The sequence below is a fragment of the Caloenas nicobarica genome, chromosome Z, assembly GCF_036013445.1.
Source record: "Caloenas nicobarica isolate bCalNic1 chromosome Z, bCalNic1.hap1, whole genome shotgun sequence".
Taxonomy (NCBI): domain Eukaryota; kingdom Metazoa; phylum Chordata; class Aves; order Columbiformes; family Columbidae; genus Caloenas; species Caloenas nicobarica.
This window is the reverse complement of record NC_088284.1, coordinates 61,832,974-61,859,101: the sequence shown is the minus strand read 5'-3', so window position 1 is coordinate 61,859,101 and position 26,128 is coordinate 61,832,974. Positions and strand designations below refer to the sequence as shown.

The 26,128-nt window shown below is 38.0% G+C and overlaps 1 protein-coding gene across 2 annotated transcripts in view; it reads left to right on the top strand.

The window, feature by feature from the left end:
- The window catches only part of PTPRD (protein tyrosine phosphatase receptor type D), a 372,025-nt gene that overhangs the window by 294,407 nt on the left and 51,490 nt on the right, over positions 1 to 26,128 (top strand). For both annotated transcript variants that reach the window (XM_065657714.1, XM_065657713.1), the window contains 2 exons: positions 7,606 to 7,729; positions 23,769 to 23,944. In XM_065657714.1, coding sequence (XP_065513786.1) covers positions 7,606 to 7,729; positions 23,769 to 23,944 — 300 coding nt within the window. The remainder of the gene's footprint in view (positions 1 to 7,605; positions 7,730 to 23,768; positions 23,945 to 26,128) is intronic.

The following is a 26,128-nucleotide window of genomic DNA, read 5'->3' as shown; positions in this document are numbered from 1 at the left end:
CGAGAACAGTGCAGACTTCTTTTCTCATAGCTTTTCCTTGAATACCAGATTTCATGGGAAAACGAGGCAGACCTTAAAATTATGACTATTGCAAGATTTAAATAAACTTATAATTCACCTATTGGATAAAATGGGTTTGTAGTTTCAGCATAGACAGTGGTGTGTCCTCTTCTCAGTAAAGTTCATTTCTACTTCAAAATAAATTTTTCATGATCCTTCCTTAATTATTATTATCTTGCAATCCCCAACCTTTAGCAAAATGTTGGTTTACCTTGTTAACATGACATATCCTTTATGTCACATTTCCTTTGCATTCGCTAATTTAAAAACAAGGTTCTTGATCCCACCTGATTATTACAGAGCTTTTGCTGACTTTGGCAGTTTCAGTGGGATTTTTATGTAATGCAAGGCTCCATATGGACTTGACAGCTGCTAAGCAGAAAGCCATATTCATAAGAAACTAACCTTTATATCATATCTCCTTTTTGACTCAGTCTTCAGAATTTAACAATAAAAAGTGGTCATGGAGATAGACTGAATCAGAACAGTAATTTTCTGCCTACTGTGTACAATACACTAGCTGTATTTGGAAAGCCATTTCCTCTTATAACATAGAACAGAAAATCTATTGCTCCAATGCAAATTCCTGGATCTTCTGTAAAATAGTTTTACATTTATTATCTGGGATCTGTAGTCATACTTTTATATGTGTAATTGTATGATTTACAGTGTATGTCTATGTGTGCACTGGTTAACTCATGTTACAAGAAGTTTTGTACAATTTTAATATTTTTCCTCATCAGGCATCTTGCTGTAAATTACAGCCAGTCTTTTGCTTTAATGACGAGTATTGGAAAAACATGAAGATGAATTTTGACTGTGTGCCACACTGTTGTACTATTAAAAGTTTTATTGTAGCTTTTCAATATCAGTGGGTAGGATTTGTGATAAGAAGACAATTTACTGAATATAGTACATTTATCTTTTTGTACTTTAAGCTGCAATAAGGTAAGCACTGGACACTAAACGACAATAACATTTATGTAGTAGAAGCACATATGAAACTTATTATTTATATAAAATGCCTTAAAAGTCTGTGAAGAACAGGTAACCTACTGAATGAATCCATACGAAAGAAGCAGCTGCACCTAGCCACCATATCATTACATATAATAGTGACTCATATGCAAAAATCAATTTCTTCTCAGCAAAAATTTGTTTTTTATTCTTTATCTGTACAAGTTTCCAATTTTCTAATATTACAAACAGCATTTATTGGTATTCTGTAACTTTACTTTCACAGGATGTGCTCCATTTATTGTGAAACAATTAGTGTAGTCAGTGTACGATGAAAAGTTGTTTGTCTTCTTATTAATAGCACATATGCTGTTTCATTCACCTAGTTTGTTTGGTGCTTAGTTCTACCTAGGATGGTATCCAAGCCAGCAGAATAGTTATGATAGAGATTTTAAAAGACATAATGCATGAATCTGAAGTGGCAATAGTCAAGATTTATAGTAGTGTATTATCTCCTTCCTTTGAGCTGTGAATGCTTCCTTGGGAAAAAGAGCATTTGTTTATGCTTATATAATTAAAAGAATATTCAGATAAAAGAAAGCTGGTGTTATCATATTAGCATTATAGGTTTTGGACTGATTCCTAATGCTATTTTGCATAGGGATTCCACAGAGACTCTTTAAATACGCAAATACTCTAACGTCAGTTTTATTTCGCCCAGTCGAAACCAGTCATATGTGTAGGAAAAGAAGAGCAGTCCACTTCTTATCGCAAAAAAAAACTATTCAATTACAGACTATATAGGTCATTATAGGTAAAACTGAGTTTTGTGGGGCCTTTTAGAAAGATTCATTTGAGATACTTTTATGGGGGTTATGGAGGGAAACGAAGGAATCAGTGAAGAATTTCACTTGTTTACTCCTTTATTAAAAAAATGAATGTTGACTGTGCTCTAAAAATGTATTGAAAATTTAAAGCAGCAGCTGTGTCTCATATGAGACAATTATGAAGTTTAGTGTTTAAGAGCTGCTGTATTTCATATACTATATAAACCAACAAGATACTTTAATCACAAAAATATTTAAGCTAAGCCAGGTTTTTCATTACTCAAGTATTCTTCTGATCCTGATGTTTATTTTGTACCTGAAGTTGCATGTAATCCTCCGCTCTCAATAGAAAATGATTTCCACTACGAGTGGTTATGATATCACGGACAAAGGATTTTAATTGCAGATGGGGAATAAACAGATTACACTTATGACTGGAGGCAAAGAAATGCAAAACAGTAGGACTGGTTCTTAAAAAGTCAAGTTTTTTAAAGCTTTTTATAGAACAGAGACTCTCCTTCAAAGATGTTTTCAAATGGGTTTCCTCTTTCAGTATATTTAGTTATATGAAATATAGCTTGTTCGATTCCATTAGAATCATGTTGTAAATGATCTCATTTAGTCATAGGAATATAAACCTATTATCGTAGAGGAAATATCTTTGTTCTGGAGAAGAGTTTGGCAAAACCCTTAGTTGTGTTTCTAGATGCTCGTGAAGAGGTGTGTCACTTTCCCTTGAGAGTCAATAGGAAATGTCTCATCTGTGCACTTCTAACTGGTTTTAGGACCAGAATAGAAACATATATTTGAGCTCCAAATAAGATTTAGTTATGCAAAAAATGTGGGTTTGTCCCCCCATATCGCTTGAAAATGGCAGCCTTTGCAGTGCAATGTGAAAACCTCTGCTTTAAAAAGAAAACATAATTTCAGTTGGCAAGTTGCTGTGATTGTGTATTAATGTTCATGCATCTAGCATTCATGTTTTGGTAATGCAGCATGTAAATCTCATTCTGTTAGCAAGTTTCCTGCATAATACAATAGCATCCTATTATAGATTCATCAACTGTGATATGAAATTCTCATCGCAGTCACTGACATTGGTAAGAGGGTCAAATTGTTCATTTTTATGGGTAGCCGACTACTTTCTCCAGTTGTGCAGAGTCTATCTGCATTGACATCCTCTCAAATTTATCTTCTTCATTCTTCTGCCTCTTATCTGCTCTTAGTTTTCTCCATGACCAAGTGCTTTTTGATGATTTAATTTGGGCCTCAAACATAGCGCCTACAGTGCTGGGAAATTCTTTACAGGACATGTCCTTCTGGGCTTGTGAAACCTATGCAGTAACTCATAATCCCCATGACTCACAAAGACTCAAACCTGCTGCCTCTTAATTTCTTAGCATAGTTAGTGACCCTTAGTAGAGCACTGTTCCAGGGCAGGCAGATATATGTCAGCTTACACCAGAAGGGTGGCATTTTGTCATACTCATTCATTCCCTGTACTGTAGCAGGATATACTCCTGTCAGACTCAGGATCACAGCAGGGAGCATTTGCCTCCTGTTTAAGTAGCAGAAAGGAAAACTTCACAATGAGGAGATACAGAATTCGTTGGAGGAGGGTTGTTTGAAATTCTTCTGGAAACACTGTTTAGTTACCATGATTCATAGTCAAAGAACTATTTTGTGGAAGGTGTATCGTACTAGTAAATATTGCTCAAGTCTTTTCACAGCAACGGATCAGATCTTTTTCGGCAGACAGCCATTTAGAACACAATAGCTGAAAGATTAGTCAAAGCATGGGAGTGTAATAGCAGTATTACAGATATCTTTTTTCCTTTTGCACAAAGCACCCATACTACACAGTTATGCTATGAAGAAATCCAGTTCTTTGTTAATGACAGCTTTATTGAAGGCAAGCTTTCAAAATGAATATACTAGAAATCCTATTAAAGTACCATCCATTAAACCATTAAAACACTCATTAAAACTGTTAGTACAGACTTGTTATTCATGAGTTATTGGTCTTTCACACTTCTGAAATGTGTCTGCCAATACCACTCTACTCTTTGTTTCAGAGTGGCTATTAAATCTGAGGAAATATAGATTAACTTTCTTTTGCCAAAACAGTGTTTTGTGGGAGGATAGTAGGGCCACAAAGTGGTTCAGACTGGCGAGAAAAACGGGAAGGATTAAAGTTCAGTCAATTTGCCTGGTTTTGACATAATTTATGTTAACTATGTCTGCATGTGGGCCTAAATATTAATCACTGAATTACACCATCTGGCCATACATCATACAAAGAAGTGAATGGGGAATGTTGTGTGCTGCTGTGATGAACATATCCTCATTTACTTCTACAAATAGATTACACAGAAAGCTGCTGTTTGATTTTTTCTTGGTATTGAAAAGCAGCTTTAGATCACTTAAACAGTAAGGAGTGGAAAGGGGAAGAATACTGAACAGTTCAAGCTAGCCTGTAAATGTAAAGTATTCAGTATAATCTATAAATTCACATTAACTGTAGGCATAATATAGAGCTGAAGCTCTCATAATGGGTAAGAATCTACTTAGACCATAATTTTCTAAGTGTAACTCTATATGCAGAAATGCACCTTGAACTTTATGTTTGCAAATAGTTGTAATTATGAATAGATAACCTATGTGTTTGTTTTTTTGGTTTGGTTTGGTTTTTTTAATGTGTACGTCTGTTTTATTTTTTATAGGGCAAAGCCCAAGTCCGGCAGTCCAGGCTCAAAACTATCAGCATGTTAGTCAGCCAATTTGTTCTGTTATTTTCTAGTTTTCTTGTCAAGTGTGAAGAGAAAGCATATGTGACATCTTATATTGTGAAGTAATTTCCAGAATATTTGTGCACTGTAGCTAAAAACCTTAAAGATCAGGCAGAGAGTCTCTTTCAGTTACATGTCTAGAAAAATGCAGAGCAGTATTGCCCCATTCTAGGGCAGTGGGATGCAGCTATCATGTTTGCATATATGCCTCTCAAAAAATTCTGACTAGGTAGTCACGGATAGTGTAGATGTTTATTTTGAAATTACTATGTTTATGTTCCAAATTAGTACTAGAGTTCTGAGCTAAACACATACTAATTACTTTCTAAAGTACTGAAAACTTGACCTGCAAGCACCATGTACAAGTTATCGTATTTACCTCCATTCACTCAAAAAGGAATAGAGGGGAGATTCTTACTGTGAGAAGTCATTATGTAAATTTGATTGCTTTTCAAGTCATATGACATAGATTAATTTCTTGTCAGCTGATAAAGAGGTATATTACATGTCTTAAATTAACTATATGTATATACATATACATGTATATATGTATGACTTCTCTCTTGCCAGTGGTGATGGAAACATGTCTAAATGTTTTCCCTTCCCTTTAGGTGAAATAAATAGCACTTAGCAGTATAGATTTGTGTTTTTAAATAAAGCGAGGCTTACCTGCTTAAAATTCTATGAGCCATCCATGTTAGAGGATGAGAAAACATTACTGTGAATTTCACTATGTAGTCAAAAAAGTAATGTTTTGGACAGAGAAGGACCAAGCCCTAATATTGGAAGGATCAGGGTACTATGTTTATGCAATAAGCACAGCTCAGAAGTGATGTCTACTTTCACAAGTCGCCTAATCATAGAACCATTGAATTCTAGAACAGTTTGGGTTGGAAGGGACCTCCAAAGGTCATCTAGTCCAACCCCCTGCAATGGGCAGGGACATCTTCAGCTAGATCAGGTAGCTCAGAGTTCTGTCCAGCCTGGCCTGGAATGTTTCCAGGGATGGGGCATCTACCACCTCTCTGGGCAACCTGTGCCAGTGTTTCACCACCCTCATTGTAAAACATTTCTTCCTCATTTGTAGCCTGAATCTCTCCTCTCTTAGTTTAAAACCATTACCCCAAACCACAAGTAAAATCTTCATGGCCTTCATCATGCTCCCAAGCAGTTCATTTCTTCCTCATTCCTCTAAGAAGTCCCATTTCATGTGCTTTTGAAGGAGGAGCTGCCACACACTCTGCCTCAACTACTGTTGTAAAGCAGTATGCAAAGGGTGGGCCAGAACCCAAATCGTCACACTCACATGCTCAGCAGATCTCAGCTAAGTTATGCAGAAGAGCGAGGTAAAAAAATTCAGGAAAATTAGCTGGTAACTGTTATGAAAGTTTATTTAGTCTAGGGTATTAGTAGATAGGATAAGGTAGTGGGACTTGGTTTCCTAATCAGAAATGCTGGAGTATTTGAAGACCTCTCTTATCAGGGAGCCAGGCAAAATGGGTTTTTTTAGAATAATCTCAAGAAAGAAGCAAAGCCATTCTCTGGATGTTACCTAAATAAATTGTATATGTAAAGATGCATAAGAATGAAACAGTTTTCTCACTGTCCAAATAGTGATTATTAATCTAAGGAATAAATCCTAATAGATCACACTAATTATTTTCACACATGTTCAATGTCTGATAATACCTACTTTAATAGATTACAGGTCATATTTCATTTCCATTAATATAAAATGGGCTCACAGCTGTTGCAACCCTGAGATGAGTCAGCATAAGGAATGTAAAAGTAGTGGGTTGATGCTGTAGTGGCAGTATGGAGCTTCCAACTTGTGCTTTGTTGCTGGTCTAGTCATTGAAGGGGAACACAGTGTTGGTGAACTGCCCCATCAAGGCTTATCTGTGTCATTAGTTTTTATAATTTACAGCAGCCTGGTAGAGAGAGCTGCTGATCATTACTAGGATTAAGCAAAGGGCATGAGCCGCAAACCCTGTTTGCATATACACATTGATGAAATGATTTTAAGGTCTCTAATGTTACAGAAAGGGAAAGTAAAACAATATGTGATTAATCATGACTTTTTAGTATGAGATGACCTTTCATACAGCCACTACCATAGTGGGCATAAGCAGGCATCACCTGTTATGCATTTTGTATTTACCCAGTTGTATGTATACCTCAACCATAGAGGTAAAAGTAAGTGGTAGAGCCTGGAGTCTTCCTACTGATGAAGGGTGAAGGAATGTGCAACATGCTTCAGTACCTCCATGGAACATGAAGGAAGCAGGAAATAAACAGTGATTCTAGGACCATATATTTAAGTGTATAAATAAGAGATCATTAAAAAGTCAAATATGCCTGAATTGCTCCCTTATTTATGACTCAAGGAAATAAAAATCAAGCCTCTTTATGTTGTCCCTGGATGATATGCTGCTGGTTCCCTGAGCAACACTGGTATCATGTGTCAGTCTGGCAACAAAACGAAAGAAGAGAAACAACATTATTTTTCTTCTGGAAAACTTCTTCAGGAGCATTCAGAGTTTATTTAGTAAAAAGGATACTGAATTGTTTCAACATGTGCATTTAGTAATAGGGAAAGACAGTAATATTTGTTCTCCTTCATCCCAGTGTTTTTGAGATTTCTGACATTTTTTTTCATTCTGTGTTATGCTAGAACCCCTGACTTGCCAAACTGAGGGAAAAGATGAAAAGGTGGATAGCATAAACTTGCCTTTCTGGAGAGAAAGCATGGATTCGTGAAGCCTGTGGTTTAAATTCCTGATGGAAATTTCAGATGCATAAATACAAAAGGCTTTATATAATATGTTACAATGTGTCTCAAATAATTTTCTTTCAAAACCAAAGTGTTTCCAGAGTAAACTATGGGAGCATATGGTTTGTAATCATTATAAATACAACAAGTACGTACTCCTTAGCTGAAAATTTCCTTTTCTTCTCTTTGTTTCTTGAAGTCTATCGATCCTGGTCAGCAGTTCACATGGGAACACTCTAACCTGGAAGTAAACAAACCAAAGAATAGATATGCGAATGTAATTGCATATGACCATTCTCGTGTTCTACTCTCAGCAATAGAAGGTAAGGAGACCTTTAAGCTTAAACTAATTAAATCCTAAAATCCAGTATAATTTTACCCCCTGATATCTTTGCATATTTATATAAAGAAGTGTTAAGTACAGTATTTCCAGTAAATTCCTGTAATGACAATCTTTTCCTGATGTTCCTTCTCAGTAATTCGTTATGAAACTGCACTAAAATTGACACAAGGTCACATATAGCAGTAGATGCATCAGGTCCCTGTGTATACGCCAATATGTTATCTAAAGTAAATTATCATTGTTTTTTACCTATACTAATTCTACAAAGCAAATATAGCAGTAGCCATGCATGAATTGAGGTTTTTGTTGATCAATGACATTATCAATGTATCTGATCATTGAGTTTCAGTTGCCAAATCCTTAATGTGAGAAAACAATCAGTTCAACTTTATGTTCTCAGAGAGAATATTGAGAACTCTCTGTTAAAACTTCCATTTTTATGTTTTCCATTTTCAATCTGAATATTAAATAAGAGTATTTAAACAAATGCCCACATGCAGACGTTGCTGGAACCTCAGTATTTCACCGCCAAAAGTTTGACAGAGGGGTATGAGGAGACCTCTTCATTATATGTTTCTTTGTCAAAAAGCTTTCCAAAAACTTGAACATTTTAGAGTTTTAACTTAAGCAAACTGTCCAAGGTGATCAGCCCTGGGTATTGTATCTCCTTTACAAAATGCTAAAGCAATGGGAAGCACTGGTTGTGGCAAAGAGGATTTCTTTTCTGACCAGTTCTATATTACCATTAACCTGCTTCCTGAGATGAGGGCCCATTTTTAGTTTATTCTGTATTGTTGAGTCAGGTATTAATGATTGTCAGAATATAGTTGATTATATATTTAATTGAAACAATTTAAATGAAAATAAGATTTGCCATTAGTAACTCTGACAGTGCTTGCATATGATACATAAAATGTGGAAAACTATATTCAAGGTCATAATTATTTCAGTTCTAACATAATACAAGTTAAACTACAAGATGTTTTAATTTACAGTTATAAACAGTTTCTTATACTGGGCTACTCCAGACCTGAAGACACTGGATACAGTAGGGACAATATCTGTAGGTGTAATCCATTTTAATATTAGCTGCTTTGTGAAGACAAAGTCAATCCCACTGATTGAAGTTTAGATCTTCACTTATTTATTGCAGCTGCATGCCATGGGCTTTGATAACACAGATAAGAGCTTCTCAAATGTATTAGAAAATTTAAATTATTTCCTTGAAAAATTTGCATATGGTAATCTGCTTATGTTTGTTCCACCTCAGAGGCTCATATAGCAATTCTGACAAGAGTTTTGTAACATCACTTAAAATTTTTCACATTGCCTTGTAGAAGAATATAGCTGCATAGAAACCTGCCACTACCTGGTAGAACTACCTGTCTCAAGAGTGAAGAGAGGGTATTGTAACTACCATTACATTTGATGTAACTCAAGAAAAAGATACCTTTCTGTGTCACTGGTCCGGACAAAAGACATGGTCAGGAAAGGCCAGAAAGAGCAATTAGACAGCCATTCTGAGTTGTTATATAAAGCTATTTGGAAGAAAATGTTTAACTCAGAAATAAGTCTACATGACAGACTCAAGATTTACACAGGATTTTGTTTGGAAAGAAGGTTGTGGAACGGGAGGAAGAAGGACAGGAAAAAAATGTAATTGCAAATAAATTTATTTATTAACTTATGAGTTGGACATCTGTGCTTAGAAATTTCTACCAGGTTCCCCTTCATGTAAATGCCCTGTGAAATTTGGTTCCCTTAAATAAAATTAACATATTCAGAGAATGGAAGAAAACTTAAGAGGCACAACAGAAGATGTTGGTCAAAATAATTAAAAATCTAAAATTGCACAGTACATGAGACTACTTTTTAAAATAATAAATAGTAAAAATATGAAAAAAATCTACATTGTCTCTGTAGGAAAGGACTTAGTATTTAAAGGAGCAGGGACAATATACAGTTAAAGTGTAATTCTTGATTCCATTTTTTAAGGTAGAAGTACCATGACAAGGCTAAAATTTCTAACTGTATAATAGTCAGTGACCCTAAACAAATAAAAATATATAGCCGTTTGAAATACCAGTGTTTGATGTAAAACCACAAATGGGATTTTGACCTATTTGGTGATTTGCATAATTTTAAGTATTTTTTTTAGTCTTCATTTTATGGTGAAAAAAACAACATAAATCAAATATTAAATGCCTTTTTATGCTATGATAATTTGTCTTGAAAACAGTAATAAATCAGTATTTAATTATCCTTTTATTTTTTTTCCCCTGGGATTTTACATGATTGTGTTTCTGAAATTTCTTGCATGCACCTTCATAAGTTTAATCCATTGGTCTTAGCCTTTGGTAATAAGTGTTTCTCTTTCAAGTTTTAAGTAAATACTCCTCCAATGAAAACATGCAGTCTGCCTAGCATTTTAATTAGTAGAGAGCTGCGTTTGTTTTTATGCTACCAGGGAAATCATTGCTTTGAATATTGTTTTTTAAAAAACTTTATTTACCTATGCTACTATACAAGTTGATCAGGATCTAAATTTGAACAACATTATATTTTTTTAGAACTATATGGAGAATATTTGGTTGGATTTTACATATAGGCCTTTTCTGCAATTGTTTGGTATCTTTAAGAAGACTAATATTATCTGTGAGGTTTGAATAATAACTGTGCTCTTTCTAAGATTAAAAACTCCAGTCTACACCTAGACACTTGGTCCCTATATAAGAGCAAATATATATGTACAAGAAACTAACCATCTGCCAAACTAATCCTGCACTGATGGACACTTAGCCTCTTGACAGTATTGCACAAATGTGGAATGCTGTAATTGCTACTCTAGAAAGCGGCATGAAGCTGTTTTTTTCAGTTACCTGTCTGACTAGCCCATAGGAAGCACTTCCTAGAAAGTCCTAAGAAGTATGTGGTAGAGATTTGAAATTACTTCTTTCCACCCATTGATAATATCAAGTTATTTAAAATGCATTAGCCCTGAAAGTGAATGTGATATACCCACTCAATACCATGTTCTTTGGCCCAATTGTCTATAAGACTGTTTTTGAAATGAGTCCCGCTATCTGACTCAATTCTTTCTGGCATGCCATGTCGCCAAAGTACTTGCTTTTCAGGGCCCAAGATAGTACTCTGGGCTGTAGCATGGGGTACGGCATATGTTTCCAGGCATCCGGTGCTTGCTTCCACCATTGTAAGTACATAGTGCGTACCTTGACAAGTTTGTGGAAGTATGATATAATCAATCTGCCAAGTCTCTCCATACTTATACTTTAACCATCGTTCCCCATACCATACAGGCTTTAACCGTTTGGCTTGTTTGATTTTGTCGCATGTTTCACATTCATGAATAACCTGTGAAATAGTGTCCATAGTTAAGTCCACCCCTCTATCACGAGCCCATTTAGATGTTGCATCCCTACCTTGATGCCCTGAAGCATCATGGGCCCACCAAGCTAGGAAAAGTTCACCTTTATGTTGCCAGTCCAAATCTACCTCAGCTACTTTAATCTTAGCAGCCTGATCTGCTTGCTGGTTGTTTCAGTGTTCCTCAGTGGCTTGACCTTTAGGCACATGAGCATCTACATGATGAACTTTCACAGTCAGGCTCTCTAGCCACGCAGCAATGTCTTGCCACCGTGTGGCAGCCCAAATGGTTTTACCTCTGCGTTGCCAGTTACTTTTCTTCCTTTGCTGTAACCACCCCCACAAGGCATTTGCCACCATCCACAAGTCAGTATAAAGTACTGGCCACTTTTCTCATTCAACAATGTCCAAAGCCAGCTGGATGACTTTCACTTCTGCAAATTGACTAGATTCACCTTGTCCTTCAGTGGCTTCTGTAACTCATTGTGTGGGACTTCACACAGCAGCTTTCCATCTTTGATGTTTTCCTACAAGATGGCAGGATCCATCTGTGAACAGGGCATACCGCTTTTCAGTCTCTGACAGTTTATTATACGGTGGTGCTTCTTCAGCACGTGTTACTTCCTCGTCACCTGGCGACATCCCAAGGTCTTTACTTTCTGGCCAGTCTGTAATCACTTCTAAGATCCCTGGGCAACTGGGACTTCCTATTTGAGCTCATTGTGTGACCAGTGCAATCCACTTACTCCACGTAGCATCGGTTGCATGATGCGGAGAGGGAACCTTCCTTTTGAACATCCAGCTCAGCACCAGCAGTTGAGGTGCTTCACTACCAACCACTTCTGAAGCAGCTCGGACTCCTTCATATGCTGCTAGTATCTCTTTTTCAGTTGGAGTATAGTTGGCCTCGGATCCTTTGTATCCTTGACTCCAAAAACCTAAGGGTCGACCTCGGGTTTCTCCTGATGCCTTCTGCCAGAGGCTCCAGGTAAGACCATTATCTCCAGCTGCGGTGTAGAGCACATTTTTAACATCTAGTCCAGTCCAAACTGGTCCAAGGGCCACCACATGAGTTATCTCACACTTAATTTATTCAAAGGCGTGGCATTCAGGGCCCCACTCAAAATGGTTCTTTTTACGAGTCACTCGATAGAGAGGGCTCACAATCTGGCTGTAGTCAGGAATATGCATTCTCCAAAAACCTACAATGCCCAAGAAAGTCTGTGTCTTCTTTTTATTAGTAGGTGGAGACATAGCTGAAATTTTGTTGATCACCTCCATTGGGATCTGACGACGTCAATCTTGCCATTTTATTCCGAAAAACTGGATCTCTCATGCAGGTATCTTGACCTTGCTTCATTTTATGGGAAAACCAGCATTCAAAAGAACCTGAATTATTCTCTCACCTTTCTCATAAACTTATTTTGATGTGTTGCCCCATGTGATGAAGTCATCAATATATTGCAAGTGTTCTGGACCTTTATCTTGTTCCAGCGTGGTTTGGATCAGTCCACGACAGATGGTAGGGCTGTGTTTCCACCCCTGGGGCAAGTAATTCCACGTGTACTGGATGCCCCTCCAGGTGAAAGCAAACTGCGGCCTGCATTCTGCTGCTAAAGCAATAGAGAAAAACACATTAGCAATGTCAGTTGTCACATACCACTGAGCTGCCTTTGACTCCAGTTCAAATTGCAGTTCTAACTTGTCAGGCACAGCAGCACTCAGTGGTGATGTAACTTCATTCAGGCCACGATACTCTACTGTTAGTCTCCACTCATCACTAGACTTACACATTGGCCAAATTGGGCTGTTAAAAGGTGAGCAAGTCTTACTGATCACACCCTGGCTTTCCAGATGACAAATCAACTTCTGAATAGGAATCAAAGAGTCTCAATTGGTGCGATATTGCTGGCGATGCACCATCATGGTAGCAATTGGCACCTGCTGATTGTCAGCCATCAGCAGTCCTGCAACAGAGGGGTCGTCTGATAGACCAGGCAAATCAGACAGCTGTTCAATATTCTCAGTGTCCACAGCTGCTATGCCAAATTCCCACCGATACCCTTTTGGGTCCTTAAAATACCCTCTCCTGAGGTAGTCTATGCCAAGGATGCATGGAGCATCTGGGCCAGTCACAATGGGATGCTTTTGCCAGTTTTTTCCAGTTAGGCTCATTTCAGCCTCTAAAACAGTCAGTTCTTGGGATCCCCCAGTCACTCTAAAAACATTGATGGATTGTGTTCCTTGATAGTTTGAGGGGATTACTGTGCACTGAGCACCAGTCTCCACCAAACCTTTGTGCTCCTGTGGGTGTGTTGTACCAGACCGTCGTATCTGCACAGTCCAATAAACTCTGTTGTCCCTTTCTTCTGCCTGGCTGGAGGCAGGGCCCCTCTAATATGTGTTTTGCATAGTCTCTGGGTACAAATTAGAGGTTCCTTCAAGAGGGTCAGAATCTTTTCTGCCCCATCTGGAAATTGGAGCAGCCATTTTCCTAGGAGTTTTTCCTTTTAACTCACATACTCGTTCCTGAAGTTCTGAGGTAGGTCTTCCATGCTACCTCCTCATCTTTTCTCCCTGCTCACGTAGGAAGAACCACAGTGTGCCTCTGTTTGTGGACTGCTTCTGTCCTCTCTCTTGAAATTGGAAAAGCCGTCTCCTAATAGCTGAAACATAGGTTTGTACAGGTCATGAATGGAACCTGTCTTCTCTGAGTGCTTTGATTTCTTGCAACAGCTTTTCAAACCGGTCGTCAGATTTTTCACACAGTTTCTCCACTGTCGAGACACAAGCCCGTAGAGAGCCAGCACGGCTGTCCTCAAAGTCCCGAAGCTGCTTAATCACGTCAGAAATGCTTTGTGTACCTCCAGCTGTCCAGATCATTGCTGCCAATGACTTAGCATACGCAGGTGGTGCGCTTTGTACAAACCTGTGCCACATAGGTCGTGTACAATTGATTCTATCTGTGTCTGTCCCCTTTTGGCTGTTTGGCCCAAAATAGATGATCTCCTGCACAGCTAATTCTCTCAGGAAGTGTATACCTCTCTCCATAGTATTCCATTTCCCTACATTACATATAACATCTTCCTTGAAGGGAAACCTTGTCTCCATAGCTGTCAGGAGTCGACTCCAGAGGGTGGTGGAGTTGTTCTCTCTTGTAATTGCTCTATCAAGGGTGGCATCCCTTGTCAGAGATCCCAGCTGCCTGGCTTCACTACCTTCTAGTTCCAGACTATCAGCTCCGTTATCCCAGCATCAGAGCAGCCAGGTTACAACATTCTCGCCTTCACGACAACTAAAGTATTTTCGCATATCTCTCAGCTCACTTGGAGAACAGGATCAGGTGGTCACTTCCTCTCCTCCTTGTGTCGATGACACTGCCCCTTGGTTTGATGATGCCCCTTTGCCATCATCTGCAAGATGAGTAGTCTTTCTTGTGACTCTCTTACAACTGGCAACTGATGCTGACATGGGCTCACCATCTCTTGATTTATTACCCAAGTCTAAATGACTCACTGGCATTGGCATAATTACAGTGGCTGTTGTGGTTACAGCAGCAGCAGTGCCCAGTGTGGGGGGGCACAGTAGCTGCCTTGTTAGTCTTTGAGGCTGGAGAAGTAACAGTATCTGCGGCCAGCGAGGCAGCGACATTGGTAGCTTCACTCTGTGTGGGAGCTGGAACTGCCTTGGCAGTTGCTTGAGAAGCCGCAGTGTCTGTGTTCAGGGGGGCAGCAGCAGCTATAGGGGCTGTAGCCATAGCCTTTGCTGCCTTGCTGCATCTGGAGCAGGCAGCCATGCCTTTTGCTGATGTTTCAGCAGATGCAAGTCTCAGGACTCAGAAAAGAAGCAATCCTATTTAACCTCATCTCTCTTATCACTAGCATGAACTGACACACATTCAGTAAGCCTGATAATACCAACAAAGTTCTATCAAAGCTCAAGGATATTCAAAGCTCTCAAAAACATCTGTAATCTGTTTTAACGAAAAAGCGAAGGTATCGCTAGTCAGCTTTCCTATAGATTCACTTGTTCAATTAGCAAACACGTAGCTGTATTTCTCTTTAATCTCTACCAGAGGTTTCTCTAAGTACAACAGTAACGAGTATAAATTCATTATCAGCTGCAGTATAATAAAATAAACCAGTGCCAAACCACACAGTAAAATCATCACCATTGTCCAGTTTCCAGATGTCATACAATGCAAACCTATTAGTGAAATATGCCCAGCACAAATAAGGTACTGCAGAACACACTGTAGAGAATAGCTGATACAACTTATGCCCCACCATCTTTAAACCAATGTAATTCAATCTGCTTTAATACAACCAGATTATGTCCAAAGCACACAGACCCATGAGTATCACAACCCTATGAGTTGGCACCATGCCAAGAAAATAGAAAGTACATCACAGCAGTAAGAAAACCAAAAGTCTCCAAAATTTACCCCTTGTTAGTGCCAAATTTTAACACTTTCGAGCCACATGTTGGGCACCAATCAGTCTACCAACATTTGATTGCAGGATGACAATAAACCGTGGTAGATGCTTTGTTAACCCCCTCCTCGACCCCCCACTCTCAGCCCCCTCTCCTCCCCACTAAGGAAACGCAATAGAAGGGCAAAGAGAGGCAAAGAGAGAGAGAGGACTTGCAAGTTGGAAAAAGTTAAAAATGTTTCACTAATGCTACTAATAAAGTAGAGAAAATAATACAAAATATTTTTAAAAATCTTTAATTCCTCAGCAAAGCTCAGCACTGGTCCAGCAACTACAGGGCAGGCACCCAGAAGTCCTGGGTTGAACTCTGCAGCAAACGAGAACTGGATTCAAGGATGCAGGGTCTGTCACTAGGCCTCAGATCACAGGGACAGCAGACAAGGTCCTCCCCAGATGCCAGCCATAGTCAGAGAGAGAGCAAGACCCTCGTGATCACCCACTTTTATATGGTGTTATGACATGGATGGGATGGAATACTTAGTTGGTCAGTTTTAGTCACGTGTTCAGATTGCTCCTCCTTGCTTATGGGAAGTGCATTCTTATCAACGACATTGCATACCATTGCTATGTATCCAACTTCAGAAAAGTGCAGTTACTAAGAAGAACTTAGCTGAAAGAAAAATTCACTAGAAGAGAAGCTGGTCTTGTTTTTAACAAAACCAGGACACCATCTCCCCAACTAATCCTGCACTGATGGACACTTAGCCTCTTGACAGTGTTGCACAAATGTGGAATGCTGTAATTGCTACTCTAGAAAGCGGCACGAAGCTGTTTTTTTGAGTCACCCATCTGACTAGCCCATAGGAAGCACTTCCTAGAAAGTCCTAAGAAGTATGTAGTAGAGATTCGAAATTACTTCTTTCCACCCATTGATAATATCAAGTTGTTAAAAATTGCATTAGCCCTGAAACACAAAGCTTAGTAACACTCTTGAAGTGTTTATTTTGGTACCCTTTATAACTCTTGTTACACTTGTTCAGACCTGATCGTGAATCCCCACTGCATTCTTGGCCTCTGTAATTGTATGTAGCATGGAGTTTCACAATGTAATTGCTCACTTTGCAATAGATATTTTTATATTATTAAACTCACCACTGTTTTAATCTTATTACAATCGATGTCCCTTTGGAAGGAAAACTAATAGTACTTGTAATTAGAATTTCCACCTGAAAGAAAATATTACTTTGCAAAATTTTGTTCCCACAATTTTGAAATGTCATCGCTCATGTTTGTGCTGTCTTTGGATGTGTCTGAGAGGGACATTTGGAATCTTGCAGTATAGTGAAAGAATGTTATAATGTAGTGAAGTTTACTGTATTCACCTAAATGGATTTGAGGGTAGAATTTACTGATTAAAAGAGAAATAGATCAAGGTAAACCGGATAGGTCTGTGATCTTAAGCTAAAACACTCAGAAAAAAATTATTAAACATCCTGCATTTTCAAGTCTTGTCAGTCATTTCAGGAGTCATCCAGGACTAAAAGTCTGTCATTTGTAGCATGGATTTGCATAATGATAGTGATTAAAAAAAAAAAAAATCTATCGTATTTCAGGAGTGCAATTTTTCTTTGGTGGGAAATTTAGTGGCTTCAAAATGCTACTAAGGCTAGAAGTCTCTGTAATATAAATGGTCAGGAAAGAAAAAGGCAAGCAACTGCTAATATTCTTATTTGTCTGATTGCCAGTTATCAGTAAATTATCATCCAGTATGTAGGCCATCGTCTTTAGATTTAGAAAGTATTCTGGTCAATTTAAATTCTTGAATATCTACTGAACAGCCATGGATTCTACAAATTATTTGCGCTCTCTCACATTGCATTTGTGTTTCATTCTGCTAACAGTATATAACTACAGACTTAGAGTAATTGTATGCCCCTCCCCCTGCAAGCCTGGAGTGCCTTAAAATCACAGAAGTATTTCAACGATGAGGTAACAGGGAAAGATCAGTGAAGCCGACTTCATGGTGTTGAAGTCGCTGTGAAGCAGAATTCATAGAGTAGACTTCATGCTGGCAATCTCAACAACAATGCTGAGACAAGTTGTAGGGGTATAACAATTTTGGCCTATGGATTTACTTGTGCTGTTGTAGTTGTTAACAACAAAAATTATGTCATTCTTGATACCCTTAAAATAAGTTTAGAACAATTCTGACTTTTTCCAGTATACATACTCACAGTGTCCATAGGGGAAAGCTTTGGTAAAACATCCAGTGGCTTGATGCTTGAATATGTAGTGAAGATTTGGCACCTCAGAGTTTACTGTGCACAATCATATTAAGACTGTTTTTTGTAGGAATTATCAAACCAGAAATAATTTTCTTTCGTATTACTAGAGGCACTCATCAGCCCTTTGAGGGCATCAGTTAGAGGTATAAAACAATATTTCTATTAAATAACCCCACGTTTGACAGATAACTTTGATGTTAGTGCTAAAGAGTTAGAAAATCACTAAATCAAGTTTCAGACAGTTGTAAAGTAATCACAGTATGATGACTTCATGTTGGATTTCGGTATGTGGTTTTCACTATCATGCAACACATTGCTGTCTCAATGTATCATGGCCAGTATGCTGGCATAATGCTGTTATCTGTGTCTCTGAGGAAGTGCACTGAACAATTAATTTACTTTCATTCTGTACCCTTTCTTAAAACTAGCCAGCTTTTAAAACAAAACAAATCCATGCTTCCTTCCTTTTACTTAACAGAGCTCCTCCTGTTTCCCAACCTGTTTTTCTGCTACTCATCTTTCAAATCTCTCATCTTGCCAGCAGATCTTCTACAGCTCCTAGTTCTTAGTTTCCATCCCTATATGTCACATTTTTTGGATTTTTGTTGCCTTTTTTGTTTCCTTTCAAATATTTGTCTTTTGTCCTCTACACAATCCCTTTTTTGTCCTGCTTAATTCTGCATCTTCTGCTTGCCTCCTTTTTGACATTGCCTTCCTTCCATAATTCTTTCTAATTCAACATTTCACTGTAAGACTCTATATCTTTCATCCTTTCCCTTTTCACCAGACTCTCCTACCCCTAACACTCCATCCACAATCAATAAATCTAGTTTTATTTTTCTGTTATTTATTTTTCTTCCCTTACGTTCTTAGGCTGTTATGTAGTGAATTTTCCTCAGTCTTTGTAAAAAGCTTTCATTTTACCAGCATTCATTACTACAAATAACTTCATTTGTCTTGTTCTGCTTCATTTTTCAGTGAGTTCTTACAGTGCAGATTTGTGCTCAAGTTTGTGTCCTTAACTGTATAGATTTTATGTTACAAAAAACTTTCACATAAACAGCTGTTATTGGCACCTAGTAGCTGCCTTAGTTCATTTTGCTCTGACATGGTTCAAAACATCAGTCATTGATTTAAATCCAGTAGTACAGCTTCCTCAGCATTTTGAGTTCATCATTACGTTTCCAGCTTGTTTACAGGCACGACAGAATTTAATCGTATTACCTCACACTTTTTATGACTAACAGCACATCTCTTAGGGATGCAGCACAGAAACAAAGAATTGTGGTTTAATTTGTTTTAAATAGAAAGATTGTTCAGTACTTACCCTTTGTAAAGGCTTGAAATAATTTCATGATTTGATTTCAGTTTGTGAATAAAATGTGAAGTCTAATTAAAGCTATTTAAGATTGTAACTGTCATCGGGAAATCAAGTGAATAATTCTGTGGTCTGCGTTATTAGCCTTGTGGATCCAAGTGTATGTTGCAACAAGCTGTGCTGTCATCTCAGTTCATGAGTACAGTCTCAGCACAATCAGGATTTTTTTTTTTAATCTTTTGCACTTTAATTGTGGCATTGACTAATTGTGTTTCATTGCTCATTCACTCTTATTCTGTAAAAGTTGGACTGCTTTTTTCTCTTATTTGAAAATGGGATGTCTTTTATGCTCAACTACTGATCTGATTCTTCGCTCATTGTGCTCGTTTCCTCTCTGTCAGAATAAGGAGATTGCAGACTTTGTTCATTCATCACCGTAGTTGAAAAGGCTATTAGAAAATAGTTATGGTAGTATTATGATCTGGTAGCTTAGTCTTTAGCTGACTTTTTGTGCAGAAACTGTGTTTCTACCTTCATGGAACTTTTAAAAGCCAGGTTATACTGCACAGATTACCCTAAATTTACATTTCACGTATGCCATCCTAAGTCTGCAGTAAACCCCACTGATACACATAGGCTTAGTTAAAGTTCATGCCAGTATTACTGATGGAAGAATTTGGTTGCTTTGTCCCTTTCTTGACCCATATTTTTACAGAACAAATGACCTCTTTTAACTATTAAACCCAGATTTAAGTAATGATGGCAACTGCTGCTGTGCTTGTGGGTATGTTGCCTTCAAGCTATGGCAGTGAACAAAGGTTTGCAGGATTTCATTGTAGTGCAGTCAAAGTAGTTGTCATTTGATTGGTTTTGCACTATTAGACTTGACAGAGAATTGTTCCGTTTTCTCAGCTCAGAATGAAGTTATGGCCAGAAAAGTCATTGCAGAGAGTGACATTTTAATATTTAGATTTCTTTGCCTTTGATAATTGTTTATGCTTGATCAGTGTAGATATTTGCAGATGTTCAGGTTTTGTGCATGTTATTTTTAAACTGCACACACTTCATTAGGCCTCTTATGATAAGGCACTTTCCTTAGAGGTCTTTAAGTTTATGCGTTGTGGGGACATAGCTGATGAAGCAAAAACTGGTGTGGCAAAGTGGGAGGTAGAAAGTGAGAGTGGGAAAATGATATTACAGAATACAAAAGGATTTTGGAACAGGATGTGAAACTGAGGTCATGCATGAAAGCAGTAATGAAAAGAGACTCAGTGTGAGAAGTGAGTATGATACTCGAAGGGACTATGAGAATAGATGGAGGACAACAAAAACACCTAATGGATACTGTGGGTGAGAGAGACAATGGAGCTGAGAGCATTGTGAATCCTATTGTTCTCTTGATCTCAATAGTGATACAACCCTATAGAGTACTGTATTCTGCTAGAGATAAACCCTTGATAAAAATCTTCTCACAGTGCAAAATGTTGGACCAGTATCTAGTCTTTCCCGAAACTGCATTAGTTAAGTCACTAACAGTTGCTCAGGTCCTGTGGTAAATGGACTTTCCTGTCTATGTCGCGGCCATATCCTTTCATGTACCATGAGGCTAAGTTGCCTTGTAAAAGGATTTTCTTGGCTGAAGAACATACAGGATTTTTTTGTGTCTTCTTGATGGAAGGCCAGTAGAGAAATAGAGTGGAAATTTCCCTTTAACCTAGCTGGGAATAAATTCTCTTTGCAGATATCAGTAATTGTTAATTATTTCTTGATTGCCTCTGTGATCAAGGAAGGTATAATCTGGAAACTAGCTTTTCTTCATTGTAGTTTAAAGAATTAGAGTTTATTTAATTTAGAAGTTATTTATTTAATATTAGTTATGGATAAATTTAATACAAGTTAGTAAGCAGAAAGAATACTTCCGATTTCAGACATTATGGATTTTTTTATGTCAGGTGCTAGGATTGGCTTCCAAGATTTGTAAAGATCATTCTGTAGTGCACAGTTTGCAGTACTTCTCATGCTTAATTTTCATGCTGAGTTTGTGCAGAGGACAGCTTTCCCAAAAGATCATTTAACTGCTTTACAAAGTGTTGTTTTTCTTTTTCATTTTTTCCTCAGGCTTTTATTTATAACGTATGCTTCAAAGTTTGATACCAGGCATCATAATATATTTCTAATTTATGCAGAAAACATTTCATACCAGCTTTCTTAGTTCCTTTGGTAATAATACCCAGTTGGTGTAGATTTCTTCTGTTGGCTTCATTTTTCTTTCTCATCTGTTTTGTCCAAAAACATTTTATTATCCTGATAACGTAAGAAAATACGGCATTGTGCATAGCAGTTGTATTTTCTAAGTCATTAATTCCAATATCCACAACAAGAAGTGACATGTAAAAGAGATTCAAGTCTATAAGAGTGAGGTTTTTGAACTCTTAATTCCTGCCTTTCACAGAGGGAAATAATGTTTTTCAGCTATAGACTATACGGGTTTTAAAGATTTTTTATTTTGTTTTATTTTTCTCCCAGAAGAGACTTCCAATCAGTTCTAATCGTAGTCAGCCAATCTTCCTGTGTCCATCCATGCATCTTGCCCATTTGCTGCTTCTCTTGTGCCCTGAAGTTACAAACTCTTCCCTTCCCTTAAATATTTTGTCAGATTTTTCCTTTAATTGTACAGAAAGTCAAATCAAATTAAAATTTCTATTTAAATATAATTTGAACATACAAACCAAGAAAATCTATTACGCTTTCTTGGGCATAAAGGCAGAATTTTATACCAGACTACAACTGCAGTAACCCATAATCTGAATAATTTCAAGACTATGTTGGGTCTTAATTAGTGTCACAGTTGATCAGTGGGTTTGTTCATTACTAAGTAGTGGAATGAAACACTAAGCTTACCCAGAATGAGTAGAGAAGCTCTTCAAATGTGGTAAAAAACAAATAAAGTGTTAAAGAGAGACCTCTACTTTCTATTCAAATTCATATTATTTTGGAACATATCTTCAAATGTGTGTCACTGTCAGGAAAGACAGGAATATGCATCCAGGAAATAATTCCTGGTTTGGGATCACCAGCAGGAAATAGCACATCGGAACAGATTTGGAGGCTCTGTTTCTGACAGAAAGCTTGAGAAACATTTATTTAAACTTATTTGATAATTTATTGTGTTTCATGGCCAAAGAAATAAAACTCAGTTGCTCTGTGGAGTGAAAATAGTCACAGTTTTGAATAAGCTAGGGAGCTTGTATCACCTTGACTGTCTTGTGAAACAGTTTCTGGAACCTGCACCGTATCCTGGGTTTATAGACTTGGGCATGGCAGATTGGCTGTGTAAACATAAATCATTCATTTCTATTCCAAGAAGAATTAATTTCTGTTAATTACTTTAACAAACCTATTTTATCACTTTATTATGATGCACATTTCTGTATTTCAGCTAGCCGTTCTGGGGAACGCACCACGTTCAACAGTGCAGTAATGTGGGAAACAGTGCTTTGCCGTCCCACCAGCACTGAGATCTCACATGAGTATCTTTTCTTCCTCAAGTCATCAGTTAAAAAAACTACCAGTGACATCAAAACTGGTGCCTGCCATGCTTTGTCTTCCAACATGTACACAGTCTGAGTTAAAAGCTGGACGCTGCACTGCTGAATCCACAAAGGGACAGGACTGACATCTATATGTCCATATTTACCCCTTTCTGTGAGTGTGGCTACCATCGCAATCTTCACTACAGCCAAAACTTCCCCTCGACCTTGTCAAGCAGCATGTCATGGTCCAGCTCTCAGTACAGACATGGCACCGCACAGCCTCAGTTAAACTGTTTCCAGTTAGGAGCTGGCTCACTTACATGTGGCTCAAAGCATGGGCATGTGTCTGGTAGACACACCCAAAGTCCCTCTCTAAGCCTTGTCCAAAATACCTAAGCCTCGAGCAATTAACAGTGTAGGTCTTGGACTCTGCCTTCTTTTCATGTATTTAATTTTTATTCAGACTTGCAGAGGTTTTTACTTCAGGCACATACCATGTAGCAGATTCCACTGTTTCTTAAACCTGACTTACATGTGTTTTGTTAAAATAAAGCTCATAGTTAGCTTTCCCTTAAATGGGATAAATGAATGTAGCAGTAATATCAACAGTCTGACAACATTAACCCTCTTTCTATATTGATAAGAAATGCGGTGAGCTCAACAAGAGTGTTAAATGGAGCCTACTCAGGGCACCTGATGGGGAGGCTACCCTGTCTGGTCCAGGCAGAGGTTGCTGTGCTGGTGAGTGACTGCAGGCAGTGTTGGACCAGCTTTTAAATGTGGCTGTTTCCACTCCAGGTCTCTCCATCTGCTACAGATTTTCAGGCTTCTTTTATACTTCCTTATGATACTGAGTCCTTTGTTTCAAAAGGATGGTAGTTCCAGACAGGCCATCATACCCCTCAACTCCACAAACAGCATAAACTCACTTGCACGTACCCATGTACTACTTGGCATGGAGTAAGCAAAGATTTACTGCTCCAGCTGTGCCACGGCATTATTGGGTTTTGTACAATAGGACAGAACAAAACTGCTGCCCTATGTTTTCACTCTTCTCTCTTTGCAGGCATACCAGGCAGTGACTATATCAATGCCAACTACATAGATGGATACAGAAAGCAGAATGCTTATATAGCAACACAGGGGGCATTGCCAGAAACCTTTGGTGACTTCTGGAGAATGATGTGGGAGCAACGAGGTGCTACTGTTGTCATGATGACAAAACTAGAGGAGAGGTCCAGGGTAAGGAAAGTGTATCATATGCAGCAAAATACAATGTTGATAATAATGTACTCGAGTAATCATTTACGCAAGATTTTTCTTTCTTTCATGTATGCTTGTCTGCCTTCTGTATATGCATAACTGATTTTTTTAGGTTCCAACAGTTAAAAGTGCCCATACGATGAAAAACACTTATATAGGAAACATTAGTTCCCCTGTGAAATAACCACGTCATGCCACTTATTTTGTAGGGTTTTTTATGCTCTGAAAGCCTTTCAGTCTCTTGATCCACAGTGATTTTTTTTTTCTGTTTCTATCGTACTGGAAATATTAGGATTGAAAGTGTTACTTCTTTTGTAGTATCAAGAATATGATTGTAATATAGTGTCATGAGGAAGTTAATGTATGTCAGCAGCATTCGATTTTTGGTTTATATGGTATAGATTAAACATTATTTAAGGTAAGTGAGGATTTGGATTTGCTCATGCTCATGCTAAGCACATGCTTTGTCAGAGGAAAACTCTACAACAGCACATACAGTAATAGAATATAAAATTATCTGTGATATTTCAAATTCAGTTTTACAGGACAAAGTAAAATTAGTAAAGTACTAAAACATAAGAGTAGCATTCTAATAATAGAACTGGTTGATATGTGCTATATGTGAAGGGAAATCAAAAGTAGTAATACTCTTGTCTTATATAATAGGGAAAGTGATGGAAAGAGCAGTAACAGACCACTGTGTGTTGCACGAAGATTTACTTCATGTCTGTATTTGATGGCATTCATCAATTTTAGTGGTGGATGTTATTCAAGGGTTAGGGAGTGAAAGGGAAAAAAATGAAAGGAGAATGATGGTAAGAAAAAGAAAAGGAAAAAAACCCTTCTCAGTTGCCAATCAGAAAGAGAAGTGAGTGTCTAGCCCTCAGCACCCTCTCCAGTAGAACAGGTGGTTCCCCCATCATAGTTTTCCCACAATAAGCCTGTATTTTATGTCAAGAGACACTCAGACTCCTCATGGGTTTTTCCTGCTTGTGATGCTGTTATCGTTGATGGGGGCACACCTTGGCTGGGGAAAGTGCCACATGGCTAGTTCATCACTGACCTTTCTGCAAATGCATTAGTGAGTCTTGTACTGTAAACCAGAAGCTACAATCACATGTAGAAATTGGGGAAAGGGAAGAAGGGAGGGGTGATTCCAGCATCAGTGGCAATCACTTGCCCTGGGAATGTGCCATAGCAATAGTGTCTCAGGAAAAATTCTGCCACAGATGTTCTGGGGTACACTGTCCTGGGAGCTGCAGGCGGGAGACAGTCTGCAAGATTGCAGGTGGAAGGCCGTTAGCAATACAAAAAGCTGAGGTATCTAAGGTGCTGTGCAATATATGTTAAAAATACCATAAATACAGAGGATCAAGAACAGTTCAGAAAGAGAGAAAGAGGCTGTGACAGAGGAGAAGAGGTTTGTAATCTAGAAAAGCTTCAAATCAGTAAAAACTATCTTATGGGCGTAGCTGGATAATAGTTGATATTTCACTAACTCATGGATGAGCTCCATTTCAAAATGAAAATACTTTTTCTTGTGTAAGCTTCAAACACAGAGGAATGCACTTTAAAGCATAATACTGTACTGTGCTGGCATTGAAGTTTTTTTCACATGCTTGTATACATATAGTTGCAATGATTGCCTAACTTGTTGAACCTGTCGACAACAGTCATTCCTTTCTGGAGGCTTATCAAAGTATATATATGTATTTACCCTTTTACCATTTTATCACTTTTTTAAAACAGAGTAGGTTTTTTGCAGTTCAAGCAGTGTATAGCATTCTGATTGTAGAATCACTTTCTGCATGTAAATTCAACCTACATCAACACCACTACCTGTACATAGCTGATGACAATTAGTACACAGCAGAAGGTAATTTTATCAGAAATTTTCATTTTATCTGGAGTCTACAGGCCTTGTCTAGTCTAGGCATTGACTGTTGTTTGGAATTAAGCAAATTAAATTTTGGGCATTTCTTAAATAATTGCTTCTTATATAATAAAATTGCTGCTAAATAGCATCAGTATTAAGAAAAAATCTGACCCTAATAAGCGGCCCATTGCAGAAGGTGTACTTAAATGCTTGGGTGTTTATCTTACTACTGCAGGCCACAGACTATGAAGCCACTGTCTATGAAGATATTTTGATGCAACTAAATG